Below are 26,622 nucleotides of genomic sequence, written 5' to 3'. Positions count from 1 at the left end.
CGCCGCAGGACGGCTGGCTCCGGCCCTTCGGTGCCAACAAACCCAAGTCACCCCCCCACACATACACACACCCCCGGGTCCCCAAACTCGGTCCCTTTTGGTCACCTTCATAAAAAGAACCCCAAAAAATTAAAAAATAAATAAAAATAATAATCCCTCAACGCCACCACCACCCCTTGCGGGTGGGTTTGAGGGGGGGGGGTTAGGGGGGCACCTTCCCAACAGCGGGAGGGGATCGGGGGGGGACTGAAGGTGGATGAGGGGGGGGCTTGAGGGAAACTGAGGGAGGCCGGGGGGGGCTGAGGGGAACCGGGGGGGGCCGTGGAGGGGCGGGAGGCTGCAACCTGCCGCCGGGCCGGGGCCGGCCCCCCGGCGGGCGGGCGGAGCGCTCGGCGGCTGCCATTGGCCGCGGCGCGGAGCGACACCTGCTCGGCTCCCTCATGCGAGCGCCAGCGGGGCTCGGCGGGGATATTTGAGGCACCCTCGGGCTCCTCCGCAGCCGCCACTCCGCGCTCGCCGCCGCGCCGGGCACATGCGGGGCGCGGGGCCGCGGCGGGCAGCGCGCTGGGGCCGGGAGGAGGAGGAGGAGGTGGAGGCGAGGAGGAGGAGGAGGAGGTGGAGGAGGAGGAGGGCGGCAAGGCGCCACCATGTGCGAGGGGCTCCGCGGGCACCTCCCGGCCCTGCTATTGCTGCTGCTGCTGGTGGTGGTGGTGGTGTTGGTGCTGCCCGGCCCCGCAGCAGCCGGTGCTGAAGCCACGCACCCTCCGGAGGGGCCGCCCGACAGGACCCCGCCGCAGAAGGGGCGGCTGTCGCTGCAGAACACAGGTACGGAGGGGAAGGGAGAAGGGGGGAGAAGCAAAGCTCGGGGCTGGCAGCCTGCAGCCGGCTCTGCCCCGTGCACGTGGCCCCCGGGCCCGGCACGGAGAAAGTTTTTTGTTTTTTTTTTTTTTTTTTGGGGGGGTGTCTAAAAGCTGCTCCAGCCGGGAGGGGATGCGGGGGGTCCCCGCCTGGCCCTTTCTCCTTCCCCTCGGTGTCTCTGCCTAGAAAGAGGGAGCTGAGGCGTGCACTTGGCTGGATCGCTTCCCGGCCGTGCACGGAGAGCGCGGGATCCAGGCGCTTCCCTTCCCCCCCCCCTCCTTCTTTTCTCCCCCCCCCCCCACCACCTTTTATTATTATTATTATTTTTTTTTCTCCCTTTTAACACTCTCGCTGCTGCGCGACGTGTTTAAACACACACACACACTCACACACACACACACACACGAGCAGGAATGCACGAATGCCCCATTAGGGACTGCCACATGTGAATCACGGCACTGTGCAGTTCTCAGCACGCTCGGAGCCAGGACATGTGATCCCGGCGAGGGTTTGCATCCGGATGCCAACACAAGCACTACAGCTGAGCTCCCGGCCCCAAAAAAAGCCCGGCTCCTCGCTTCTGCAGCGCTCCACAAAGAGCTCCATTTTTCCCCCCCCACCCCCCACCCGGTGCGTGTGGCTTCGCTCAGCTCCCCACCCGTGCCCGACACAATGCAGGAGCAGCCCCAGCACCGGGGACAGACCCCCCCGGACCCCCTCCGGGGCAGGTAGGAAGGAGAAGGGGTGGTGGGGAGAGCCTCTGCCCTCCTAGGGGGGTCACACGAGCCCCGTCGGACTCAGCCTGAACATCCCGGCTCTGCGCCCCTCTGCCTTGCAGCGGGCTGAAATGGGAAAGTTGCTGCAAAGACTTGCAAAATGCCCCGCACGGCAAAGGGGGGCGGCTGAAATGTGCTGCGGTCCGCAGGGGGATTAGGCTGGCTCCCAAGAGCGAGCTTTAATTAAAGGTACCACTAGGGCATGGAGCGCAGGCGTTCTTAGCATCCTCAGTCCTGGTCTAAAAGCTGCCCCTGTTTAACTTTATCCCCGGGCTTTTTCAGCAACCACCTTCCCTCTGGCAGCGCTACGATGTCCCTTTTTTTTTTTTTTAAAGGACCAGAAGCTGTCTTAGTGAGAGTTAGAACTTGGAAAGGAGGGGTTGTACGTAGGTATTAGACAGCATTTTTTTTTCACAGCATTACATAACATCTGTTCGGGCAGAATAAAACACGTGTGCTAGGTCCGGTGGATCTCTTTTATGTGCTGTATATAAAAATACCCATTTCAAATTGATTCCTGCATAGGTGAGGACAGAGTCTCAGCTTTATGCAACAATCGGTGCAGAGGACTTTGTTTATCAGTGGGAGTTTTGCCATTAACTTCCTCGACATCGGGACAGGGGACACCCGGTAGCCTGCAAAGAGCATTGTGCTGGAGCACCAGAAACTAGCTCCAAGTACCAGAAACAACCAATTCTAGCTGGCTGGGACCAGCTTCTCATGGGCTTCTCGTTTTGGCACTTGAATTTGATGGGGTCTTTGTACAAGTCAGACAGCAAAAATCATGCCTGTCCTCTGCTCCTGAGGAATGCGAAAGCATTAGACAGTTCTCAAGTGAAAGAGCTTGACGTAAGCGTAGTGGATTTGGCATTTGCTTCTTGGATATCACTTTCATAGCATAATACACCCAAGTTTTGGCCTAATTTCTGCAGAAAGTGGGCATGCTGCGGGTACAATAACCGTTGTCACATATGTTTTTTCTTTCGAACTGATGATGTTAGCAAAATGTCTTTTTCCCTTCCCCCCTACCCACCACCAGCAGCTCCTATGAACAGTTCTTCAAATTAACTGTAATCAATGCTCGTTTTAGCTGAAATCCAGCACTGCCTGGTTAATGCTGGCGATGTGGGATGCGGCGTGTTTGAATGCTTTGAAAACAATTCTTGCGAGATCCGAGGCTTACATGAGATCTGCATGACTTTCCTGCACAACGCTGGAAAATTTGATGCCCAGGTAACACAGTGAAACTTAGCATGTATTTTCTCCTCTTCTGCACATCTGAGAAAAAAAGTTACCACTAAGGAGCACATCTGCTTTTGCATGTGACCAGCTTCAATAGAAATTTTTCTGTTGAAGCAGAGGGTCCAGAGTCAAGACCCAAGGCAGCAGCAGTGTGTAAGCTGTGCCAGGAGACAGGTTGTCCCTAGCTGCAGCTCCACGTGGGGACTTGTTCCTGCTGCACCCAGGGCAACAATCAGAACAGTAACATAGATGAGCACGGTTCTCAGAAACATTAAAAGACTTAAGCTTCTACATCACGTTTGTTCAAAACTCATTCTGAAATGCAGCTTGGGCTCCCAAGTTCATGTAGATGTATCAGGAAACATTTCCCACTGTGTGCTTATTAAAGCTTGGTTCTCGAGACTTGCACACAACCAGTACAGGCAACCTCCTAAAGCTGCTGCGTTCGTATGAGCCTTTGGTTCGAGCACTGACATTAAAATACATGACTTCGACGGTATGCGGTATTAAGTTTGTCTCCTTCATTTTCTCCCCAGACCATTTACGCATCATTGAGACATCCTGTTATTATGTCTTGTAAACCTACTCTCCCATTTCAGTGTGGAGGGAAGAGAACATTACGCCGGGCCAGCGGCATTTGGCTTGACCATGCAGTTTACAGAATAACTTGACTAAAAGCACCAGCTACATGGCACTGCTGGAAGTGTGGTGTAAAGTAGAGCTGTCTCCAGAACTCCATCCCTTCCGTGAGGGACGGTGGGACCACCCAGCAGGAAACACTTCAAGTGTTTTAGGCTTAAATTCTCAAGGATGTACAAAGGGTCTGGCTAGCTAATCAAACTGGAATTGTTTCTCCTAAAGTCTGTGGGTATCTGAAAACCTTCAACATCATTTCTAAGTGGCTTCCAGCAAACACTTATTTTTGCACCGTTCTGTCAATGAGCAAAGCTGATAAAAGCAGTGAGCCCTGTTGGGAGGGAGGTGTGCCCCTGAAGGCTGAGTGTGGCCCCTGCTGCCTCTTCCACAGGATCACCAGGTACTGCAGTCAGATCCAGCCCATTTCCCATACAGGCTGTCCCCTTTGCAGTGCACAAGCACCAAACCCCCAGAGCTCTAATTTGGAGGTGACTTCAGCCTCTGCTGTGATGGGGCTTTTCAGGGCTTATCTCTATTACCTACAGTTGTTTCAGGGTGCATTAAATAACAAGACTAGCACTGACCATTTTCTGCTCTCCTCTCTCTCTGAAACCTGATAAATGATGTAAGGTTTGGTTTGTATAAGGATTTTCTCTTTATCCTAATTTTCCCACTGTGCTCTGCATGTTCAGAATTGAAGAGAAGGGCAGGTAGGGTACAGGTACAGGGAATAGAAGGGGATGATATCTGAAATAGCTCTTTGATCAGCAAGAAGTGTTTCTGGATTGAAACATTTTGGGGACAAAATCTGCTCACAGGTCTGGGTGAATCTTAGTCCACATCTGTGGAGCTGTGCCCATGTGTTCTGGATAAAGGACAACAGGAATTTGGTCTTCTGGAAGCATTTGTGTAAAAGAATCTGAAACAATGAAGAGATGGATGCAGTGCAGCACCTATTGCTCAGCAAAGTAAAGAGAGGCTGAGCAGAGCTGCCAGGCTGGGACACGTGCACTGTCTATGGCTGGCTGCGGGGTCAGATAGCAAAGAGGGAAAAGGTAGGGATGATTTTTGATACCCTCTAAGCAGCTGAATGAGGGAATTGCAAATGATCTTTAAAGAGATGCTGCCAAAGCAGCTTTCTTGCAACGTGCATTTTAGTTTCTTGGGTTTATTTATTTTTTTTATTTCACTGAGAATTTCTTGCAACAAACAGGCATCAAGACACTAGAATTATTACCAGTGCTGATTTGGGTCCCTTTCTGCCTGAGGAAGCGGTAGTAGCAAAAAAACTGATAGCTGGGAAATGGTGCATATGTATATGTATGCTCTGGAAGGAGTTCACAAACTGATTTTTAAATGGAGAAAAAAAAAAGAGCAAAGGAATGGGTATCTACTTGTGGTCTTGGAGACCCCAGCCGTGGCAGTGCGCCCTTACCCCTTGTGGGAATCTGCTGTGCTACCACCCCAGAGGCAAAGGAAGCCGGTAACTCAAGCACTGAATTATTTCAAGGTGCTTACTCTTTCCCTTTTTCCCTCTTGGGCAGCCTGCTGTTGGGGCAGAGGAAACCTCAAAATATCTGAGGAAGCCCTGTGCGTTCAGCTCCAGTGGAACAGCAAGGCAGCACAACCTGGCGTGATCTTTAAGGGCAGAGAAACAAAGAGAAGAGGGGAGAAGAAGCCATTAGGTGATCTCCCCAGCAGCCTAATAACCCTTGACGTTGTCCCGCAGAGGAGCAGCTAGCTGGGCATAAATCAGCTGCTGTGCTTAATGGCCAAAAATACAGACCTCCTCCGTTTCTTTTCTTCTCAGGGAAAATCCTTCATTAAAGACGCTCTGAAGTGTAAGGCTCATGCCTTGAGGCATAAATTCAGCTGCATCAGCCGTAAGTGCCCAGCCATTAAAGAGATGGTGTTCCAGTTACAGCGGGAGTGCTACCTGAAGCATGACCTCTGCTCCGCTGCCAAGGAGAACGTCCAGGTCATTGTGGAGATGATTCACTTCAAAGACCTGCTGCAGCATGAGTAAGTGCCTCCGTGCTAGTGCAGTCAGAGGCGTGGGAGCTCCTTCCAGGAGCATGATGGTGCCAATGGGCTGTGCATCTGCCCAAAAGCTGTTTCACCTCCTTCAGGCCTTAAGCACAGCTTGTTTTCCCAGGTACAAGACCAAGGTAATGCTTTTTTCGCAGGGGCCTTGGAAGACAAGCTTGCTCGCAAAGGGCTAGATGTGGCTGAGGAAGGAAATGAAATGGGTTGAACTTGGATCTGGCTGTCTTCTTGGTCCTTAGGCAAACACAGCACTAGTGTCTGATGTTCCGAGAGGCATCTCACAAAGCCTCTGTGCTTTCTGTAGTCAAAGGCACTGTTCACGACCCATTTGTTAAAAGTGACAGCTAGAGGAGAAGGGGGAAGATGGTCTTTGCAGAGTTGTCAACAGGATAATTTCTTTTGTAAATACATACTTTCAAATGCCTTCTAGTTAATTGTCCTTGAAGGAGCTGCAGTCCCCCAGGTAATCTCCCATTCATCTTATTCCTTATTAATCTCAAATGCTTTTTAATAAAACATGGAGGTGTGCAAAATGAAGGCACAAGTCAGGTTTTGAGCAGCTCATCCCTCTGCATGGGAACACAGCCGCCCTCCAAGGAATGGCAGGCGTGAGTCCTAGCAGGAATTGATCAAAGCTGCTCCATGACAGCAACAAGCCAGGCACAAGCTGTTTGTACCAACTCTTTGTGCACAGATGCAAAAAGCAGAGCCTGTTTTTCTTGCAGGTGAACATCCCACTCCCAAACAAGGAGGCTGAGCCACAGCCTGGCAGCAGGCTTACTTTAGAGCATCTTCCTACCATGCCCCTTTGCCTTTTTATCCCCAGTGGATATTAGCGCAGAAACCTCAAATCCCAGCAACTGTGATGTTAATTTTTCATAGAATCATTTATTTTTGACTTCTAGCCTTGCATTTTCATTGGTCTCCAGAGGAGCTGGGCTCTAATTCCCTTACTTTATGTTGAAAACTACCTATGAGAGCCAAAAGCTGTAGAATGAGGAGCTGGGTTATCCTTATTTTGCAAACAAGCCAAAACAGGAATACCCAAAGGCAGCAGCTTATTTCTGGGGAGCTTAAATGGGGGGGCCTCGGTTTGAAGGCACAGGTCATTTAGCTAAGCACCTACATTTTACATGATCTCATTTAGAGCTTCTTAAACTTCATCTTCAGCATCTTGTGGGGTTGGAGCTAAGCTCTCCTGTGTGGGACTACCCGAATAGAAGCAAGCCAGCCTCCTCCCCTCCCCTAAATTTAGAGGCCATTTCTGAAATTCTTGAACTAAGTAACTTGTTCGAGATCAATAGGCGAGTGTGGCAGAGCTGGAAATAAAATCACGTCTGCTGACTTGCAGCCTTGTGCTCAGTTCAGGTACTATGGTCAGGCCAGCTGAAATGCAGAAAGTAAAACAGCGAAGGAGAAATGGGCCAGTATTAATCCGCAGGGCTCTGGCAGACTTTGAATACCTGAAATATTTGGCAGCTGAGCCACTTTTTAGTCATACCAGCAACCTTTTTCTTCCAAAGATTTTTTGCACAGATTATGCCTGGTTTTAACAACCAATCCCTGTTGTGTTGTTTTTTTCCTTCCCCTTTACTTCATATGCATTGTGCTCAATTCTCTGCCATCTTCTATTTTATGATTAAGACAAAACTTAAGAGCATAGAAGCCAGTGGCAGCTTTCAGGCTTGTTCTCTGGTTCATTCTTCTGGCTGCTTTCTTGTGATGCGCATTAAGGAGCACGATCAGGGCAGTGAAGCCTCTTCCTGAGGAGTCAGCTGCTGTGGGGGTGTGGGTCAGACCCATTTGTCATGGTGGAAGTGGTGACAGGCCCTGGCAGATCCTTCCCTGGTGCATTCCAAATAGCTTTTTTTTTTTTTTTTTTTTTTTTTTTTAATGACAGAAACAATCCAAACATGGGAAATATTTTCAGATCGGGGAATAGGTGGCTCTCCAAGATTAGTCATTCAAAATGAGGCGAAGCAGTTGGGCAGAGTAAAATCAGGGTAGTATCTGACACTGATCACAGTCCATTGGATCTCCTCAACTCAGTTCTTGGGAAGAGATTGTTAGACTGGGCTCATCCACCATCACAGAGCTAGGGGATGATGGAAGCTGCACCACCACCACCCCATGCATACAACCATGACCATCCCTACTGCTGAACCCAGGCTTGCCAGCCCCGGGCAGGTCTTGATTTGCAGTTTGCACGGGTCCTACCATCCAAACCTTAAGCATGTTCTTCTGGGCCTGCCTGCACCTCCTGCTAACAGCTGAGCACTTGTGTCAATAGACAACATCAATATTGACCCACAAAACCTGTGACCACAGCTATTTTAGAATTGCTGTCCTCCGTGCCCGTGACAGAGGAGGCGAGCTGTGCTCAGAGGCTGCGTTGTGCTGCGGGGCTGCAGGCGGCTCTCGGCGCTGGGTGGGAAGCAGGAGCAGCATTTGGCCTTGGCTTGTTTGGAGTCCTTGTTCTGCTGGGACAAGGTACATAGTGAAGGCTGTACTTAGCTCTGTAAGGAAAGGAAGAGAACATTCGGTGCCACCAAAGTGGATTTCCGTGTGTTTTAGCTGCAGTTAGATCACGGGTCCCAGTAGGATCTTGTGCTTGTGGCAGAGGCCAACACCTGCTGCTCCAGGGAGAGGTGAAGGTGGTGAGAAAAGCCAGAGGACTTCATACTTGTCTGCCACTCTTCCCAGAACAGAAGAAATGCCTGCCTCCTGCAGGCTGGTGGCCAGTCTATGTCAGTATCAGGTGTTCACCTGGAGATAGCAAGCCGCTTTATCAAGCTGATGGCTCCAGAGCTGGCTTCCTTTGTCGTGTCTGCTGACTAATAAAGACAAAGGAGCATGGAAAGAGATAGCGAGAGAAGGTGTGAGATAGCACTTGTTCCATTTGACAGCCCCATTTGCCAAGCGTGCAGACCTCCTGTCTTCCCCTGCTGGGAATTACAGTTCTCCCAGAGCATCTCCGCTGGGTGAACAATCAAGGCAGCCCTGGCACTTGAGTGACTCAGCTCCACAGGATGCTATCGTGCGCCTTTCTTACTCTGAAACAGCCAATTAGAGTATAACACATCTCAGAGTCAACTTAAGGAGCAGAACTGGTCCCCAAGGTAGTAGATTTCTGACCCCCTGGTGCCCAAGTAAGCAGGTAGTGGGGGACAAATGCTGCTGAACAGTGCTGTAGGCAAGGGGACAGTAAGGCAGAGAGGCCAGCACCCTGGCTAACTGATAGATAACCCTAATACTTTTTTTTTGACTTGCCTCTCACTGTTTCCTTTACCTCCAGGCCGTATGTTGACCTAGTGAATATCCTGCTCACCTGTGGCGAGGAGGTGAAAAAGGCAATAACAAGAAGCGTCCAGGCCCAATGCGAACAGAACTGGGGGAGTCTCTGCTCCATCCTGAGCTTCTGCACCTCAGCCGTGCATGGTGACGCCATCCTGAGCCCCGAGAAGAAGCTGGCTGAAGCTGGCAAAGCCGCTGCTGGCCGCGGGGACATCCTGGCCCACTCCGAGTCTGACCCCAGGGAGAGCTCGCGAGCGTCCAAGGGAGAGAGAGGTACCAAGGGCCACCTGAACGCCCATGCCCGGGTGAAAGCTGGGGCCCACGGTCCCAAAGGGGCACATGGGATCATGGACCGGGCAGACGAACTGTCCGACTTCTCGGACATCCGGAGGTGAAAAAAGGCACCGAGCCCCCGTTACCCCCACCCTCCCCCTCCGCTGGAAGCTTCCTCCGTCGAGTCCATCTTCCCGTCTATGGACATTCCAAAGCATTTCCCATTCAGAGGTCAAGCACAGGGCATTGCAAGATATATGGACCTCAGCACCAGTGTATATAGTAGCAAAGGGAGAGCAGTGGCAATGGGTTATTGATCCAGCAAACTCGACACTTGAGCAGCCGCTAAACGTGGCAAAATGTCTCCGACTAAATTCTTTTTCCCCCCTCTGTTTTGTAACGAAACGGACATCGGCTGAAATTTAGGATCTTGGTTTGGGGTCGTTGGGTTGTTTTGGGGGTTTGTTTGTTTATCTTGGTCCCTCAGCTGGGGAGGAGGTTACGAGGGCTCTGGCAGATTGCATGCGGCCGCTTGTGGCTTAGCACCTCCGAAGGTTTAGGGTGCAGTCTTACAACAGATGGCTGAATTCCAGAGGGATTTGGTTTCTGCCTGTGGCTGACAAGGCAGGAGCTGGAGGCTCTCTGTGACATGCTGGAATGAAATAGCTGTCCTGTCTCTCATACAGGAACCATGCAGTCTGGAGCTCCACCGCTGTCTGCTGAGTAACTTCTGAGCCATTGTTCCCATCCAGGCAATACTGCCTACCTAGTTCAAGTGCCCCTTATTTGTTTGGGTTTTTTTAACCACTGTGTAACTTAACAGTTGCTTATCCAGTCACTTCAGCATATCCAAGGCCTAGGTAATCAGCTTCCAGACCAAGTAGTTTGACACAACTCCCCTAGTTACAGAGCGTGGTATGGAAGACCCCCAGGAGTATGTTCCCAAACCTCTAACCCCCCCCCTGCATATTCCCTTCTTACACTTGCCCACCCAGACACGGCTCCTCCACCCTAATGCACAAGCTCAAAAGGATGGCTGTAAGCTCACATGATGAAGGACCCCATACAGTTAAGTTCTTCCACAGGGCTTCATTGGAAGCCCATCAGAAACGTCTCTCCTTAGAAGTAACACGGTGTGGTTTGCTGGGATGTGGAGCCCCGCCAGAACCTGCCTGTCAGCTGTGGTTTACCAAAATGCCAAAGATCTGGAGAGGGGGTCGACTTCTTTATTCGTTGTCATGCAGATAATGACTGCTGGTCTCTGCAGAATGAGTTACTAGAGAGAGAAAGAGTGCCAAGAATTGATTGTCTCTGAGCAGTTTTTAGTGTGAATGAGGTGTTGGGATGCATCTCTCCTCCCCCCTATGCAATTGTAATTCTCAGGTTGCAGCCCTGCAATCCTGTATCCCCAGCTATGTTCCTGGAAATGGAGGTGACAGCACCCACGGGGACAGAAGGGTGAGCTCTTCAGCTTCCTCTGGAGGACAAGTGAGTTTCTAAGAAAGTGGGAATGACACCAAAGATCTGAGCCTTCTTATTTAGAAAGTTTGGGAGGAAAGCTGTGGGGGCAGGAAGGCAGTTTGGCAGAGACAGAACGTACCCGGTGAACTAACGTACGTCTTGTCGCATGGTGGGAAGGAGCTGCACAAACAGAAGAGGCTGTTGGAATTTAGCTACAATTTCCAACTCAGATTTTAGCTACTGCTGAGTGAGCACAGCCCCTAATAGCTATATTCAGGGCTTAATGCATGTATCCACCCGCAGAATTTCTAGGCGTTACTTTTAATAGAAGTCACGTAGGAAGCAAGAGAGAACCGCTGAGTTGTAGAGGTGCAGCTCCGTGTGATCGCCGGGTCTTTAAGGAAATGACCTTGATTCTTCCTGATTTTAGCTAAATTCTGTGATGTTTTCATTCACCTTAAGAGGGAAGATGTGGGATCAGGCCAAATACCGTAGATACAAAGACCAATGTGACCCAAGGAGCAGAGCCCAGGCCGACCTGTTGAGCTGCAGCAGGGCTGTCCACTGGATGGTGCCCCCAGGATGTCACAGAGGGGCTTGCCAAGGCTGGCTCGTGCTAGCTCTGACAGCCAGCACCTCTGCCCCAAAAACCAAGTGGCTGCTGGTGGTACTATAAGGAAATCTCCAGTGTGCCTCCCGGAGTTCCCTGTGAGCATCCTCTCCCCCTTGGTGACATATGTCACCGTAAAGAACAAGCTCGAACCAAAAAGACAATCCAAGCATTTCAGCAAAAAAAATAAACACCACAAACACGAAACAACTCGCTACCGACATAATGTTCGTGCATCGAACTAAGATCCCTCTCTCTTTAGAGGTCCGATGCATCTATGGGAACCAAACGTATCGATAGGTATATCCTTGAATGTCTCAGTCAACATATCACCTCAGCATGCATACAGTTTTCTTTGTATTCATTTGTTCCGAGGGGGGAAAATTGTATATTCCCCTTGTTCTAGTCAATGACAATTTCTTTTGGGTGGGTGGGCGAGCTGTGGGTGGGAGGGATTTTTTTTTATAAGGCATAACTTTTTTTTTCCTCTGTGTGTGAAGATTTTATGTGTTCATCTACTGATTCCACATATGCTATTATTGTAAATATTTAACATTTCTATTTATTATAGTGTCTCCATTTAAAAAAAGAACACTGCTGGCTATGATAATTTAAACGTACGTCATGACCTGTGTTGTATATATTCATGCCACTAGTATGTTTTTTATGTTTAAAGCTGCGTAAATATAGTTTTATACAGTTCCATAATGTTATTGACAGCATAAATCATTTATTTATTGTTAAACCTTCTTTCATGTCTAACAAATAGGGTGCGTTTTACCTGAGAGTATTTTATTGTGACATCTACATAGCCTTAATTCTTTATAAAGTTTTAAAAAAAGAGAAAAAAAAAAAGTCCATTTAGATACTGTATGATGCTTTAATTAACATTCCTTATGAACTTGCTGTTCATGAAGGAGGTTTAGCTTCAAAGCCAAGGTATGAATGTTTCCTTTACGCTTTGCATCTGGAATGAGCCTTGTTCTGGAATGAAAATACTGGGAGAAGCAAAATGCTTACTGGAAGAAGATACCAATAAACCCTGGAAAATGCTGTCCTAACTTAAAGTGCTGAACTAAAAGGAAAAAAAAAAAAAAAAAAACTGTCCTTAATTCCAAATCTCTGGGAGAAAAACATACTAGTTTTATCTCATGTAGGATTTGCAGCCAAATAAGCTTGTAAAAAAAGAAAATGCATATGGCTTTAGACAAAGCTCTGTACCTTTCACACTATTATTTTCCTTAAACACTAATAAATGTTTTGAATAAGTCTGTGGCTGGGTTTTGTTTAAGCTGGAATTTCAGCCGCCGTGATAAGGGGTAAGAAAAGCCCTTTGAAGCCAGGCCAGGCTCCTGGTAGCAACCAAGGGGGGCAGAGGTGATCTGTCTGGCCGTCCCCACGCCGGGAGCAGCAGCAGTGTGCCCTGGCTGGAGCAGGACACGGGGATGGGGCTGTGCCAGCACAGCAAGGCTTTCTAGATGCTGTAACAGCTGATAAGACTTGTCCTGCACATATAAAAGACCCTGGTAGTTCATAACATAGCAAGAGTTCTCCCTTCAACATTTTCCCATAAAAACAGAGGGCATCCATTTGGCATCCCTGCTGTCAGCTCTGAATTATCCCATCAGTAAATATCGGTCAGCAGGGATGTAACAGGAGGGCAGTGCCTGTTAGCCTGAGTTCACTTTTTTACCATCCCAGGAAGGATCGAAATCAAAACCATAAATGCTTCTCAGAGTTTCAGCAAAGGAGAAAGGCAAAATTCTAGGATTTGCAAAAATCAAACTGCAGATACAGCACTTTGTGTTGTCTCCAAAGCCGTTTTCATACAGCGTTGCGGTGTAGGCAGCAAGGGGATGGGAAAATTATGAGAAAGCACCTCAGGAACATAAAGCAGGGATTTTTTTAAGGCTGCTTGCATGAAAAAGCACATTTTTAACACTCCTTCTGTGGAGTTTAAAAATAACTAATCATGCTGAAGCCTTTGGAGGAGATGGGCTTCGCAAGCCTAAATGTGATCGGCAGCAATCGAGGACCTGTAGCTTTTGCACCTAAAGGCAAGGAAATGCTATCTATAACCCTGCCAGAGACTGTCGTCAAGCACCATGGGGAACACATATCTTGCCAGTGAAGAAGTGACGGAGTTTGGTGTGATATGATTTTGGGCCAAACTGTGGTCAGATTGGGACCACGACCCAGCCTGTGGTGGTGCTGGACCACTCACCGGCATTACAGGTCCCCCTGCATTTCCTGCAGGAGCTGGCCCGCCCCGTGGCTGGGATGCCACAAGGTAAGAGCATTCTGCTCTCTACCATCCTCCCTGCAATTTCAGCCAGAAAAGTAATTCTTCATCTCCTGACGTGTGGAGTGGTGAGGCTACACTGCTCAAAGAGCGGCTGCACATTGGTGATGGAGAAGTGACCCTCACCTTCCCTTGGGGCATCGCAGTTACAGACGAGCGCAGTGAGGGAGTGCTGACATGGAAAGTGCAGAGCACAGAGGGGAAAAGAAGCCTCAGCACGGACTGCACAGCAGGGATGCTGCATTGCACAACCCCGAGGAGTGTATAAAACATTTAATATCAGCGTGCAGATCTGCTTCACGACCGGAGTGAGTTTAGTTCAATTTGCTCTGAGTCACTTCACAAGCGAAGTAAGAAGAGACAAATCAAGGCCGTTCAGATTACAAACGCACATCCATACACAGGTCTCTTCCAACTGAACAAATCCCACCAAAATCCATCCTTTTGGCCCATTTGGATTTCTCCTCCAACAGGCTCCCTGTCTGGTATCCCAAAAGACCAAAATTAATTCCAGATCCTGGCTTGCTCAGGCATACCAAAACATTTACAAATGTATATATGGCAATTTACATGCGGCAGCCCACGCCGCGGGCTGAGCCGAAGCTGCTGTGAGGGTTTCGGGGCAGCCCTCCCCAGTTCCCAGACACTGCCCATGGTTTTGCTCACCGAGCCCACACCAGGGGATGCCCGGAGCATGGCAGCAGCATCGACACAGCTCCTGCTGCACCTCGCCAGGTGCATTCACTGCAGCCATCCTTCCAGGCGAGGGAATGGTTAATGCTTGCTGGGAAGCCTCTCACCAGTGCATTTTAAAAGCTATTTCCTGACACCTCACCAGAAACACAAATCCCACTCAGTTTTCGCTGCGGTGTTCGTGTTTCCATGCTCTCCCCGCAGGCTCGCAGAGGAAAGGCTTCTCTCACACCTGCTAGCGGCACAAATCGCTGCACGCTCTCCCCGCTGAGAAACCCAGCACAGCGCGAGCCTCCGAGCAATGCGGGCAGCCTGCAGCACCCCGACCCATGAAGGTCACCCCTATTACGGCTGCCCAAAACCCAACAAGAAGGTTAAATTGTGGAGAGGTGGCAGCAGGGTGCAGCTGGGCATCCCCAGGGGCACAGACACCTCGCGGGGTGCCCCCCAGGGCTGCCCCCACGGTCCCAGCACTGATGGGTCCTGGCTTAGGGTCGGGACTGAGCAGAACCATATAATTAGTGAAATCCTAACAATTTCTGTTTCTGTACATCTTCTGTAGGGAAAAACGTCCCAGCCAGCGGAGCGTTTCATTTGGAAATCAAAACCTCATGTCTGTCTTGATTGGGAATGTAAAATGGGGACTTGAGGGTTTAAAGCCATGACAAATTATGGGAAGCTGCAGGGGCTGAGAATTCCTATCTCCGAGGATGCTGACTGTTATAGTCTTGACCTTTTCTGCAAATACCATCCTCTCTTATAAAATGCGGCTTGGAGTTTATTTAGAAATTCTTTTAAAATAAGGAGTCATCTTTGGAGAGGCTGCTGGGAGACGCTCTGCACTGATGGGGATTTAGGGTTTTTTTAAGGGTATTCCTCCTCTGCTGGCCAGACCCCGGACCGGCGGCACTGATGGCAGCGTGTGTGGAGCACGATTCCACAACGGGCACCAGAACAGGGCTGAAATGGAGCCCAGGGCAGCTCACACGGCGCAGGAACAAAGTGCCCCTGTGGCACAGCCAGCCCCAGCTCTCTCCGCTGTCACTGGAAACAGCAGAGAGCGTTGTGCTAAGGGGCAGGCTAAAACCAGGCTGTGTTTTAACACGGAGCAGGATCCCCGCGCTGCTATCTGAGGCGTTATGGCACGTAATCCCCTCTGTAAAGCCCGCTTCCATTTCTCAGGTTTTGCTCGCTCTGTATCTGCTTTGCTCCGTCCCGCAATCACATCGGGCTACATTTGTCACCCAGGCATAATCCCACTTACATTTCAGTCTCTTCCTACCCCGCAGAAAAATGCGGTGGGAGGTGTGGGGAAGCTCAGAGAAAGCTGACAGCCAGGAGAGACTGGGAAAGGCCTACGGAGAGCCTGATTTAGATGTCCTATTTTAAGACAAAATGAACAGGCATTATGCACATTCAGCGTTTTGTTAAGCTGACACAAAACCAAGTCACTACGAAATCCGCCTGCAGAGGGGCACGATGCACCAGTTTGAGGCATTCTTTAAAATAGTTTTTATTCTTTATAATCGCTCCTGGCTGTCAGCTTGTCCCAGCCTCAGGGCTACGGGTCAATGTATCACAGGAGAGGGTCCCAGCTCAAAAGGGGCTCTGGCAGCAGCAGCAGGACAGGCAGCCAGGCCACCTCTCCTCAGGCACCTGAGGCTGCAAAGAAGCCTCACATGCGGGGTCATGCCAGCAGGAAGGTGAAAAACCTGCAAAAGCCCATTAAAAGTATAGTGTCCTGTATAAAAAAAAAGGGAGGTTAAAACAATTGGGATGCTTTGGAGGGCGCAGAGGATGCCCCTGGAAGCTGAAGCTGCTCTGCAGCAAGAAAGGGCTCCCGAGGGTCCGGGCAGCCCCAGGCAGCAGCCGCTGACTCTGCAGATTCCTGGAGGAGGAGATGTACTTTGTGGCTATCTGCATTACATGGACTAGTGAAAGCTGGCCACAGCCGACAAGCCGGGACTGGGGAATGAGTCTTGGATAATAATTAAAGGCCTATTCTTGGTTTCACCAAAGCCTCTGGTAAAATATCCTATTGATAACAGCGGTGCGTTGGGATTAGGCTCCTGCTGGAGCTGGGAATCACTGGAGCTTTCCTGACTGCATAGGCTTATCAGGGAGGATCTTCACAGAGTCAGAAAATAGATGAGGCTGAAAATAATCTGTTCTCAAACATCCCACATTCAGAAATGTCTGAATCTGAGGCATGGGTGGTTTTTTTTTTTTTGCAGCGCTCTCGAAGCGCAGACAATTTGCAAACTGTGGAGAGCGAGCGATGCACAGCGTCGTTCAACAGAGAATCAGCTGAGACACTTCAAACTTCACAAAGATAAGACTTAAATGCTGCCTTCAAAATCTGAAATAAATTTTGCGAGGCTTTATGATTTTATACACCATATTCCTGTAGTTCTGGCTGTCCTACAGAAGAAAGGGGGCCCTCTCCCTTTCCTGCTGTGGATCCCACAGTAAAGCAGCACAGCACTGATACACCCTGGAGAAGTGGTCAGGCCTCTCTCCAGAGGAGAGAAGAACAGCTGTACCCTCCCAGCAAAGATGGTAGCAGGATGTGACCAGTTAATTTGAGTAAATACAGCAATTATTCGGAGCCACGACTTCGAAGTCAAAAGCTTGGAAGGGTGGAGTAAAAAAAGACCAGGAGGCAGCACTGAGAATATGCGGTGATGCCATTTCAGCACATAAACTCATTCAGGAGCTTGCTTAGAACAAACTGTTCTTACAGTATTGCCAGGCTGACCAGAAACAAGAAGAGCATTAAGGTCCAATTGACCAATACGTTGGGCAGATCCTCTTTCATGAGACTGCCAGCCAAATTTGTAAACAGTGAAGGTCAGATAAACACACAAGTGTCGCAATTTATTGGATTCGCATTCCTCTGGCGACTCACCTATGTTTTCTTCTGTCTGGACTAGGGGTGGGTGGGCAGGTAATTGTAGAACCACATTTTCAACCAGGGCAAGGCAGAGGCAGGACAGAGAAGGCAGAGGCTGTCGCAGTAACTCAAAGCTCCGTAGGATAAAGAAACCCAGAGCAACACCCATCCTTGGCTCTGAAAGAGAGCCATGAGTATTTTCACATCTTTGCAGTTCTCCTGAGGACAAGACAATGAGTTAACTTAAAACCCTCCAGGAGCCGTAACAAGTATTGAGCCGTTAGAAACCAGTTACTCTGACTGTGGGTTCGCTTTGGAGGACATCAGCGGGAAGCGGGGGACTACGAGCCCTGTGCCCTTGCCAGCGGGGGCTGCACTCGAGGCTATGCCCGGCTGCGAGCGCAGTGCCGCAGGTGTAGTCACACCGCTGGACACATGTAGTAACTCTTACACAACCCTGGCTTTATTACACTCAGTGACACTCACACATCTGCAAACACAGCTTACTTCTCCAGCAGAAGCACAGCGGGTCCGGTATTAGGGACCCTCACATGCACTGGGTACAGCACAAAACGCGGGCTGGTGCCCCCAGTGTGTTGGCTCGTGCTGGCAGGGATTACCCCGATCGCCATCTCACCAACCGTGGTCACTGCAGAAGCATAGAGCTGGCTCCAACCTACATGCTCCAGCTGACCAAAATGCAAATATGTTCACATGTTCAAGGTGGATATGTGGTACTGAGCAATCTGGCGGCACACAGAGCCAGCCGGAGCTGTGACAGCGGTATCAGCACCTCACAGGTTACAGCCACAGGGCACGCAGTCAGCTAAAATGCTGCTACTGGCAGAAACAGTACTACAGACCCCAACCCAGGCTGCAATCCATAGCTGTGAGTTCATAGGAAAATGGCAAAAAGGGACTTGGAGTCCAACCAGATCAGGGGGAAAGGAGAAGGAAAGACTTGGAAATCTCCATTCTGACTCCTAGGGCCATGCTGATTCCCACTGAGCACTGGCTGCAAATGGAGCAAATCAGGGGCAAAAACAGAGAGAAAGCACTAACAAGGATCTCTGCTTTGTCCTGAAGGGCATTTTATGAAGTGGTCAGCGGGCCACCAGTTCTCTGCCAGTGCAGGCTTTCTCATCTGGTTATGACCCAGAGCCATTAGTTTAATTTCAGTATCTCTTCACCTCTCTACATGCAGCCCAGCAGATCCTGAACAACAGCAACTGTGCCCGTAAGTTACGTACAAGCAAGAGAGAAGGAAGACACAAAGAGTTGCAGAAAGGGTGTCTCCATCTCAGCTAAATGCAGCCCTGCTGCTGATCTTATTCTTCCATTTAGAAGCTTTCAAAGGCCAGAGAGGGAAGAAATCGGGGTTTATTCTTGCTACAGAGCTGTGTTTATAAGGCCAACAGAAAGAAAGGTATCAGAAGCAGGGAAATGCAAAGCTGGGACTACAATTTTTTTTTATCAGGGTGGACTTGCCACCAAAACAAAGACCACGAAGGACAACCATGCTGTCTCTGGACTCAAGAAGCAGTTGCCAAAACTCATCCACAGTGGAAAAAAAAAGCCGTGGCAGCATTTGCCAATATCTTCACGTTGCTAGTCAGGAACTGCGCAAGCAGCCAGCAGAAGGGTGGGTGGATCGGCCCAGTGCTTAACAAGCCCAGCTGGCTCTGGCTTGCGCCCTTCTCCAGAGTTTCCAAAGACAGGGCAACAACTTACCATAAAGAGGCCCTGGGGCACTGACGCGTTATTTTATTTCTGGCTTTGAACTTCAGAAACACGCAGGATCCACGGACGTGTGCTGCTGCTCACATCAGGTAAATGTAGCCGGGTCTCTGCCTGAGCCGTGCGCCCTTTGGAAAGCTGCGGTGCCTGCTTTCCATCTGACAGCAGCACAGCTGAACAAGAGAGATGCAAAACTAATCATATGGAGAAGGGAGCCAAAAAGGGATTCCAGCAACATGAAAACCAGAGGGAAATGCCAGAGTCGTGCTATCTGCGATCGGTATCTGTGACCCTTCATTTTCCAAGAAGTAGCAATGATAAGGCAGCTCTGTCCAGGTGAAAGATATCAGCAGGGCTAATTGTAGCCGAGCAGACGGATTCTCATGGCAGTGCTGTTATCTCCCTGGATTCCAGCCCCCAGCGGCTGCTGTCACTGCTCATAATATCCAGCAGCAAGAGAGAGGGAGAAAGGAAGAGAAAGGGGGAGAAAGGAAAAGAGAAAATGGAAGAAAGCAGCAGAGAGGGAAATAAGAAACAAAAGAGGAAGAGTAAAAATGGACAAATAATGAAAGGGAAGGAACAGCAAAGATTTGGAAAGAAGCCAAGACAAATGGGAACCCTGAGTCACACCACAATTTCCTTTTCAAGGAGTATCAAGGGAATGGAGCTGATGGCAGAAATAAAGGAGAAAACCTGCCTCTGGTCACTTCTCAGCAGAATCATGGTGGGTGGATGGCAGGAGGCAAACTTGTGTCCTGAGGAGCGACATCTCCTGCAGGGACAGGCTGGGCAGGGGGGGAAGGCACCGAGAGTAAAGAAATCCCTAAAAGTAAAGCCATCACACCTCCGCTCCTCTGCTGACTCTGCTGGGCAATCACTGCCCAGATGGGTGAAGAAGGGTTAATAAATAAATAAATAAATAGAAAAGGGAAGGAGTGCTACTAATGAGCTGCTAGTGAGGCTATGCCTGCACACATGGTATAGCACAGGAAGGAGGCAGCTCCGGTCCCTGAAAACCCTGCCCGAGAGCCAAGGGATGGCATTGTCCAGTTGGAAAGGAGGAGAAAGCCAAGCCACTGATAACTCCACATCCCCTGCCACCATATTCCCTGCTATTCCTGTATTCATCTGTCCATTTTCTGGTCCCTCCCCCAACTTGTACAGTCCCCTACTCGATTTCCAGGTGTCGAGCAGCCCCAGCTTGACACGGGCATGAATTCTGTGCTCTGCACACAGCCGGAGCTCGCTGTGCACGTGGACGTCGAGTTGGACCTGTTGGACCTGCTGCTTTTGGCAGGTGGGTCTGGGCCACATGGTTATTACCTTGTATTACTCCTCTGCTCCAGGTAAATACCTGGTGTGAGGGAGCCCATGGACCAAGGAGGTGACTCTCCAAATAGCCACAGCCAAGGATGAAAGGAGCAGGGAGAAGTGACTTGCTCCAGATCACGCAGCAGAACAACAGCAACGTCTAATGTGAGCTGGAAGGCATTTGTTGGCAAAATGCGGGTGTCAGGAGCCAGCTGAGGTGTGGGGATTATCCAGGATAGCCATTCGGGGCTGGCAGGTGGGACACGGGACCTCCTGGAGGTCGGTGGCCTTCTGGAGCAGCAGCTGGAGGCCAAGCAGGACACCTAGGTGTGCAGAATGGACCACAGCCTTCTCCTAAGAGCAGAGCATCCCCACAAAAGGATTCAGGAGCCTGTGCTGGGGAACCAACTCCAGCCAAGATTTGGAAGCAGAGTCATGGGGGCTCTGAGGAACACGATCAAACCCCCTCACAGCTACTGCTAGGACATTTAGGAATAAATGGCATGAGAATGAGAACAGAAAATAAGACATTATACCCAGTCAAGGCCATCACCATTAACAAAACCAGTGTCAGCATAAAAGCAACCTGCTGGGGTATATATGGGCAGCTAAAGGGTGCTCTCAGTGTCAATAAACATTGACTTATCATTATTTCACCTACACACATTTTAAATGATATTAGAAGTGGAATCAACCCTATCCCATAATCTGATGAAATCCTTTGTGCTGCATAGAAAAGTTGCACAAACCATACATGATGACAGCATCTTACAGAACAGCCAAACTGCTGAAATGGTGGAAGCCACAGACCGCGAGTAAAGCAGGTCAAAAAGCTCAATAAGCTTCTAATGAAAATAACTTTTACTGCAAGTACAAAAAAAAAAAACCTTTAATTCTGATTTATTCAATTAGTTTGATTCAGGTACTGTATCATCCAGGTGTTAATTAATGGCTTAGAAAGCAGGAAAGTTTAATTTTCCTCCTCTAGCCATGAATAAAAATTTCAGAATGCATTCTGCTAGCACTAAAATCTTGAAAAACAATCAGCAAAAATACCTAAGTTAGCTCACCACTTAGAAACAACCTCTAATACATCAGTTTTACATGCAGAATAGGCTTTTTTACACGTACTTTGTTTTTCGTATACATATGATACATCAGAGAGTTTCATTTAGGTAATAATTCCTTAATTCCTTCTTGTGATTTCTTTTCTGAATTTCCATGTCTACCCAAAGTTTTAAGATAACTTACTAATGAAAATGAACTTTTAAAAAAATAATAATAAAATAGCAAATGTTCCATGCACCATTTTCTTTCACAATAAGGCCTCCTACAGAGAATCCAAATAAACACACGGTAAGTTGTATAACTCTGTAAGTAAATGGGTACAGGTATGGTAAAAACAAGAACAAATGAAGTGCAAGGGCTGTATTTAGGGCTCTGACCTACATCCTCTGGTCAACCACAGTTGACCAGTTTAAGACACCCAAAGGATTTTGCTGTGGCTTCCTTATGGTCACCACTCCTGGAGCAAAACCGGCCTCATGGGATGCACACCTCCATCACGGGAGCTCTGAAGAAGAGTTCATTACAACAGCCTAAGTCATCAGCAAAGGTCAGTTTGCCCCCAAAAAACACACGCTATGAGGCTGGAGAAGTGGAATGATGGGGATATGCCTTGATCTGTCTGAGGGTTGGACATATCCCACAAGAACACAAGACGGAGAGCTGGGGGCAGTGATATCTTAAACTGCTGCCACTGGATTCACCAGGGCGCACTAGCCAGCAAGTCTGGCTGCAGACTGTCCCAGCGTGAAGCAGGATTTCTTCGAGGACATAACTGAAGCTTACATCAGTGCAGAGCAGGGCTGGATTCACATGAACATTGTGACTTAAAGCCTGACAAACGCAGCCAGTTCAATCACTCGGGGACATACCAACCCACCGTGCTCAGGCCAAAGCTGTCCCATCCCTGTGCATGACGCAGGCAAAGGCAGAGGGGGAATTTCCACCCGCATTGCCCTGACACCCCGTATCTGTGGCACAGACAGACGGAGGGGGATCACCAGCAACGGGTTGCTTGTCCCTGGGCAGGAGGAATTGGTGCAGGCGAGATGCAGCCCCCAGCGTGCTCCAGCATCTTCCCGCACCTCCTGGTCCCCCCCTGCTGCCCCAGCACCCGCTGAGAGCCCCGCACACACTTTGCAGGGCAGGCAGGCCCTGTCCTCCAGCAGCAACACCTCCTGCACGCTGCCTCCGAGCGGCTCTGGCACGGGTGCATTTCCCTGTTCTGCAGCACCATCTTGCAGCAGGAGGGAGGAAAGCACCTCCTGCACAGCAGTCCGGATTGCAGCTGCAACCAGGAGCACAACGGGCAGGGCAATAGCTGAAAGGCTGCTTAGGGATGGAGAGTCGTGGCCTTTAGCATCCCCCACAAAATCCAGCACCAGCACTGGTTTTGAATGACCTGGGAAGGAGTTTGCAGGATTCGGTGTTTCACTGCTATATTCTTCTTCCCTTATAGCCCTTTTCTGCCTGTCTCTTGCGCTGGTGGCTGCTTTTCATCCTGCTAGAATGGGATAGCTGCTAAATTCTGTGCCTTACAATACGTTGTTCCCCAGTTCCAGATCTTCCACCCTCTCTCACACAAATTTTGAGCACCTGGAAGAGCGAAGGATGCGACTGAAGCCATAGCAGCAACACAGAATGACCCTGCACACTCTTGCCTCCCTCTGCTTGGGTGATACCAGGCATGCCAGGATGAAGAGAAAGGACACTGAGCATGTGGGGTGTTCACTGCACATTTCAGTGTGTTTGATGGCTCTTAATTAGGTCTCACCACTTTTCCTAGAGGACACTGCTTTCTCATGTCAGTACCCAGATTTCCCAGATAAAGGAACAGCAGAGAAGTTACATGTGCTTGAAATGGGAAAAATATTAATTTAGAACCAAGGGGAAAAAATGGCCAATGGGGTCTGGAATGTGAAAACTTAATATTAACTTTAACTTAGTTTAATTAAGTTTTAAGTGATTATTTCCAGAGCCTTTCTAAGAAAATAAATTAAATTTTGAGAAGGCAATTTTCAGGAAAGCTACACTCGGACTATTTGTGTTGTTAATTCTGAGGCAGGTTGAATTTTTTTAATGAGAAAAATTATCTAAAAGGATCAAAATTAGCTACAACCAAGATATGATTTTTTTTTTTTTTTCATCAAAACTTAGTTCTGTGAAAGAAAACCCCTCAGATTACAATGATAGGAGGGCTGAGAACAACCTGCATTGGCTCCTGAAGACGAAGCTTTGCTTCCTTTTACCAACACCAATTTGTCCCACAAAGCCACTGCTCACTTGTGCATGCAGCAGTGGGAAAGGGGAATGAGCTGGTCCTGAACTCTGTGGGGTGTGCAGGCCACGGAGTGTGGTTGGGATTACCAAAGTTATATACTGCAACTGTATAAACTAGCTATATAAACTATATAAAGTTATATTTTCTCAGGTTATTGTATTTTGAGAACACAATAATTCTCAAACTTACTTGAGAATTGGGTGATTTGGGGATGATTTTTTTCTTTTCTGTTGGTGATTTTTGTTTTTGTTTTGTTGTTTGTTTGTGGCTTGTTTGCAGGGACAGGAGGTCCTGGCTCTGTGACTTGCAGATTCTCGTGCCCTGAGCTGGAAGCACAATTCCCAGACGTGTCCCAGCCTTTGCAGCCCTCACCCTCCCGTCCCTGCAGTACCTTCCTGCTTGCACTTGAAGGCAACCTTGCACCGCACAATTTCCACACCAAGAGCCGGGCAGGAGAGCTCTGCACGCCTCCTGCTGCAGGTGGGAAGCGCAGGGCTGTGGGCACCGAGGAAGAAGAGACCAGAGGCTCCTCGGAGGGTCATTTCGGCACCCCCATGCTGCTGCCTCCTCCTGCAGCCCCCCGGGATTTGGGCAGCCTTGCAGCCTGCAGGGGAGATGCTCTGCACGTCCCCAGATGATGCCCGAGCGCTCACCGCCTTCTTTCACTCTTCTTTTTGCCAAAATTACCAACGGGGACCACAATTAATAGCAGCGACAGGGTTAGGAGCTTTGTCGTGAGTGGGGACAGAAGGAGCTGGGACTGTGTAGATAAGAGTGATATTTCCTAACTGCTGTCCCCAAGGAATTTTATCCTTGGGTACTCGGACAGCCGGTTATCTTGGCCATTAGTGAACTTGTGAGGGACAGGTGAGATACCAGCAGACGGGCAAAGGGCAAAGGCAGCGTCTCCCTTCAAAAGCAGGGGACGGGAAGGATCAGGCAATTACAGACCTTCTGCCTAACTTCGATTCCCAGAAATATATTGGAAGAATTAAGGGCCTGGAAAAAAAAAGGAGGATGAGTAACAGCACCCATGGACTGGTCTGTAGTGAGCGGCACCACACAGAAACGTGTTTGATACAGGCATGGAGAAGACAAGGAGACACAGTACAGAAAAATGTAAGAGTCTAGGGTATTAAGCACATATTTTACCCTCATTTCTGCGAACAGACACGTCAATATAGTATATACATCCACCTCTTGACACTACTTTGAAAAGAACAACCAGTAACATTACTGTGCACTAACTGCATGTAGAAAACCACTCTCGAAAGCAGAGCAGTATTTAACATTTTCTTCTTCTCCTTCTGCTCAAAATGACCATCTGGCAACAGACTTTCTGGAATGGAGCCTTTTCTCTACTTTCTGTTTGGCGACAAATTTGTGCCAATTTCCAGCAGTTCATGTGCTTTAGGGATGCGCAATATAGTTCTCTGCTGAAACATACGTGGGCTTGAAGTTAAATTCAGACACTGAGAAGATCTGGTGTGAAACAAGTTGTGGGGTATGGCACAGTTTTCTCTGTGTGTGTGCAATATGTGAAACGAGAAAAATTTCCGTACCTTTCCACGAAGCCTCAGGCTAGGTGGCAAATTCTGTGTATTATCCACTGCCACTTTACTCATGACTTGCCCTAAGCTAACCCCATCAAACCTGCCTCAAGTTTTATTTAAAACTTCCAGGAACTTTCATCTGAAAGTGTAAGATGCAAGATCCTCCTCTGACATAGCCGGCATAGTGACAGTTAATTAAATTAAAAAAAATAATTAAAATAAAATAAAATAAAATAAAATAAAATAAAATAAAATAAAATAAAATAAAATAAAATAAAATAAAATAAAATAAAATAAAATAAAATAAAATAAAATAAAATAAAATAAAATAAAAAGGAAGAAGCTATCAGATGTGGGAGTCTGGAAAGACAGTGTACACCATCCCCAAAGGAAGTACAATTTTCCCCATATACGAGGGAGATGTGTTTGATACAGACACGTTGATACCCATTTCTGATGGGTTTAGAAGCAACATCTGAAACATCTGAGGAGGATTCTGCCCGGTCTATGGACAGAAAACAGTATGAAATGAAATCTAAGCTCCTGCTTAGAAACTTCAGGGCAGATTTCTGATATTTTTTCCAAGTGTCCCAGAACACTGGTGGCAGAGCCCTGAAAGCTAGCCACGTCCATGTGGGGCACAGGAGCAGGAAAAAAACTGCCCAGCCAACACAGGGAGATGGCATCGGTGTGGGGAGGGAGCCGGGCTCTCGGAGGATTAGGAGGAGGTGAGGCGTGCAGCTCCCCAGCAGCACCACCAGCCTCCTCGCGGCTCTCCAGCAAGCCATCACTGCGTCAGCCTTTTGTCTTAATGGGCTCATCTCTCCGGGTCTAAAATCTGGGAGGAGGGGCTTGGAATATGTTATAAATGCCTTTAAAAGATCTTGGCTTTTAGTGGCTGCAGATCAAATGTGGGTGAACTCTATTTCCAAGGAAAAGGGTTGTTGTGTAAGTAGTGGAAGAGACAGAGGCGGGCCGTTAGCCTTTGCAATCAGAGCTAAATGCAAAAAGAAATACCAAAACCCTGGAGAAATTCATTACTTTTCAAAATTCCTTTCAGCTATAACAGTGACATCTCTTATTTCCATTTATTAGATCTACTAAGGTAGGAGGCATGAGGAAAAATTAAAAAATCATCAAATTGAGTTGCTTCTTTTCCAACACAGAAAAGCAGTCTAAAATTTCCAGTTACGTTTTTACCTATGTTTCATTTCTTTTAGAAAATGACCATTTCATAAGCTACCCTGCAATTAAAAGTAAATGTCTGCCAGCAAGTCTGAAAATAATAACAATAATAAAAAAAGCCAAGTATTTGCCTTGCTTTTTTGTCCTTTTTTGTTTGTTTTGTTTTGTTTTTTAATTTCAAGCTGCTACAACAGGTTACAGCCCAGTCTGGACCACGACAGTGTGCAAAATGTTAGCTGAGCTGCTGCAAGAAGCACATAGATGTGCTTCCCAGCGTAGGGGCATCATGCTATGAGAATATCATAGCTCTACTGAGATAACAACAGCGTTGCAGTCGTGGCTCTCAAACATGGGACAGCCACTCCATCTCCTCTAACCAGCTAGGGTCACTGGCAGAGTGGGACAA

General features: G+C 48.6%; 1 protein-coding gene and 1 long non-coding RNA gene across 2 annotated transcripts in view; one reads left to right on the top strand and one right to left on the bottom strand.

Moving 5' to 3' along the window:
* LOC309883595 overlaps positions 1-26,622 on the bottom strand; it is a 213,054-nt gene that overhangs the window by 174,869 nt on the left and 11,563 nt on the right. The window lies entirely within an intron of this gene.
* STC2 (stanniocalcin 2) lies at positions 616-11,623 on the top strand. Its single transcript, XM_082771665.1, has 4 exons — positions 616-825; positions 2,725-2,867; positions 5,323-5,534; positions 8,854-11,623. Exons 1-4 carry the CDS (start codon positions 648-650, stop codon positions 9,245-9,247), a joined length of 927 nt encoding a protein of 308 aa, XP_082627791.1. The 5' UTR covers positions 616-647; the 3' UTR covers positions 9,248-11,623.

Source organism: Aythya marila (assembly GCF_965140915.1).
Source record: "Aythya marila genome assembly, chromosome: 14".
In the NCBI taxonomy this organism is placed as follows: Eukaryota; Metazoa; Chordata; class Aves; order Anseriformes; family Anatidae; genus Aythya; species Aythya marila.
Note: the sequence above shows the minus strand (reverse complement) of the source record. Positions and strands in the feature narration are given on the sequence as shown.

What these genes read in the sequence shown, in the direction of transcription:
- STC2 (XM_082771665.1), top strand. Translation starts at nt 648, where the DNA reads ATGTGCGAGGGGCTCCGCGGGCACCTCCCGGCCCTGCTATTGCTGCTG. An exon ending in GCTGTCGCTGCAGAACACAG is followed by an intron (nt 826 to 2,724) that starts GTACGGAGGGGA and finishes TGCTCGTTTTAG; the next exon opens with CTGAAATCCAGCACTGCCTG. An exon ending in CTGGAAAATTTGATGCCCAG is followed by an intron (nt 2,868 to 5,322) that starts GTAACACAGTGA and finishes TTTTCTTCTCAG; the next exon opens with GGAAAATCCTTCATTAAAGA.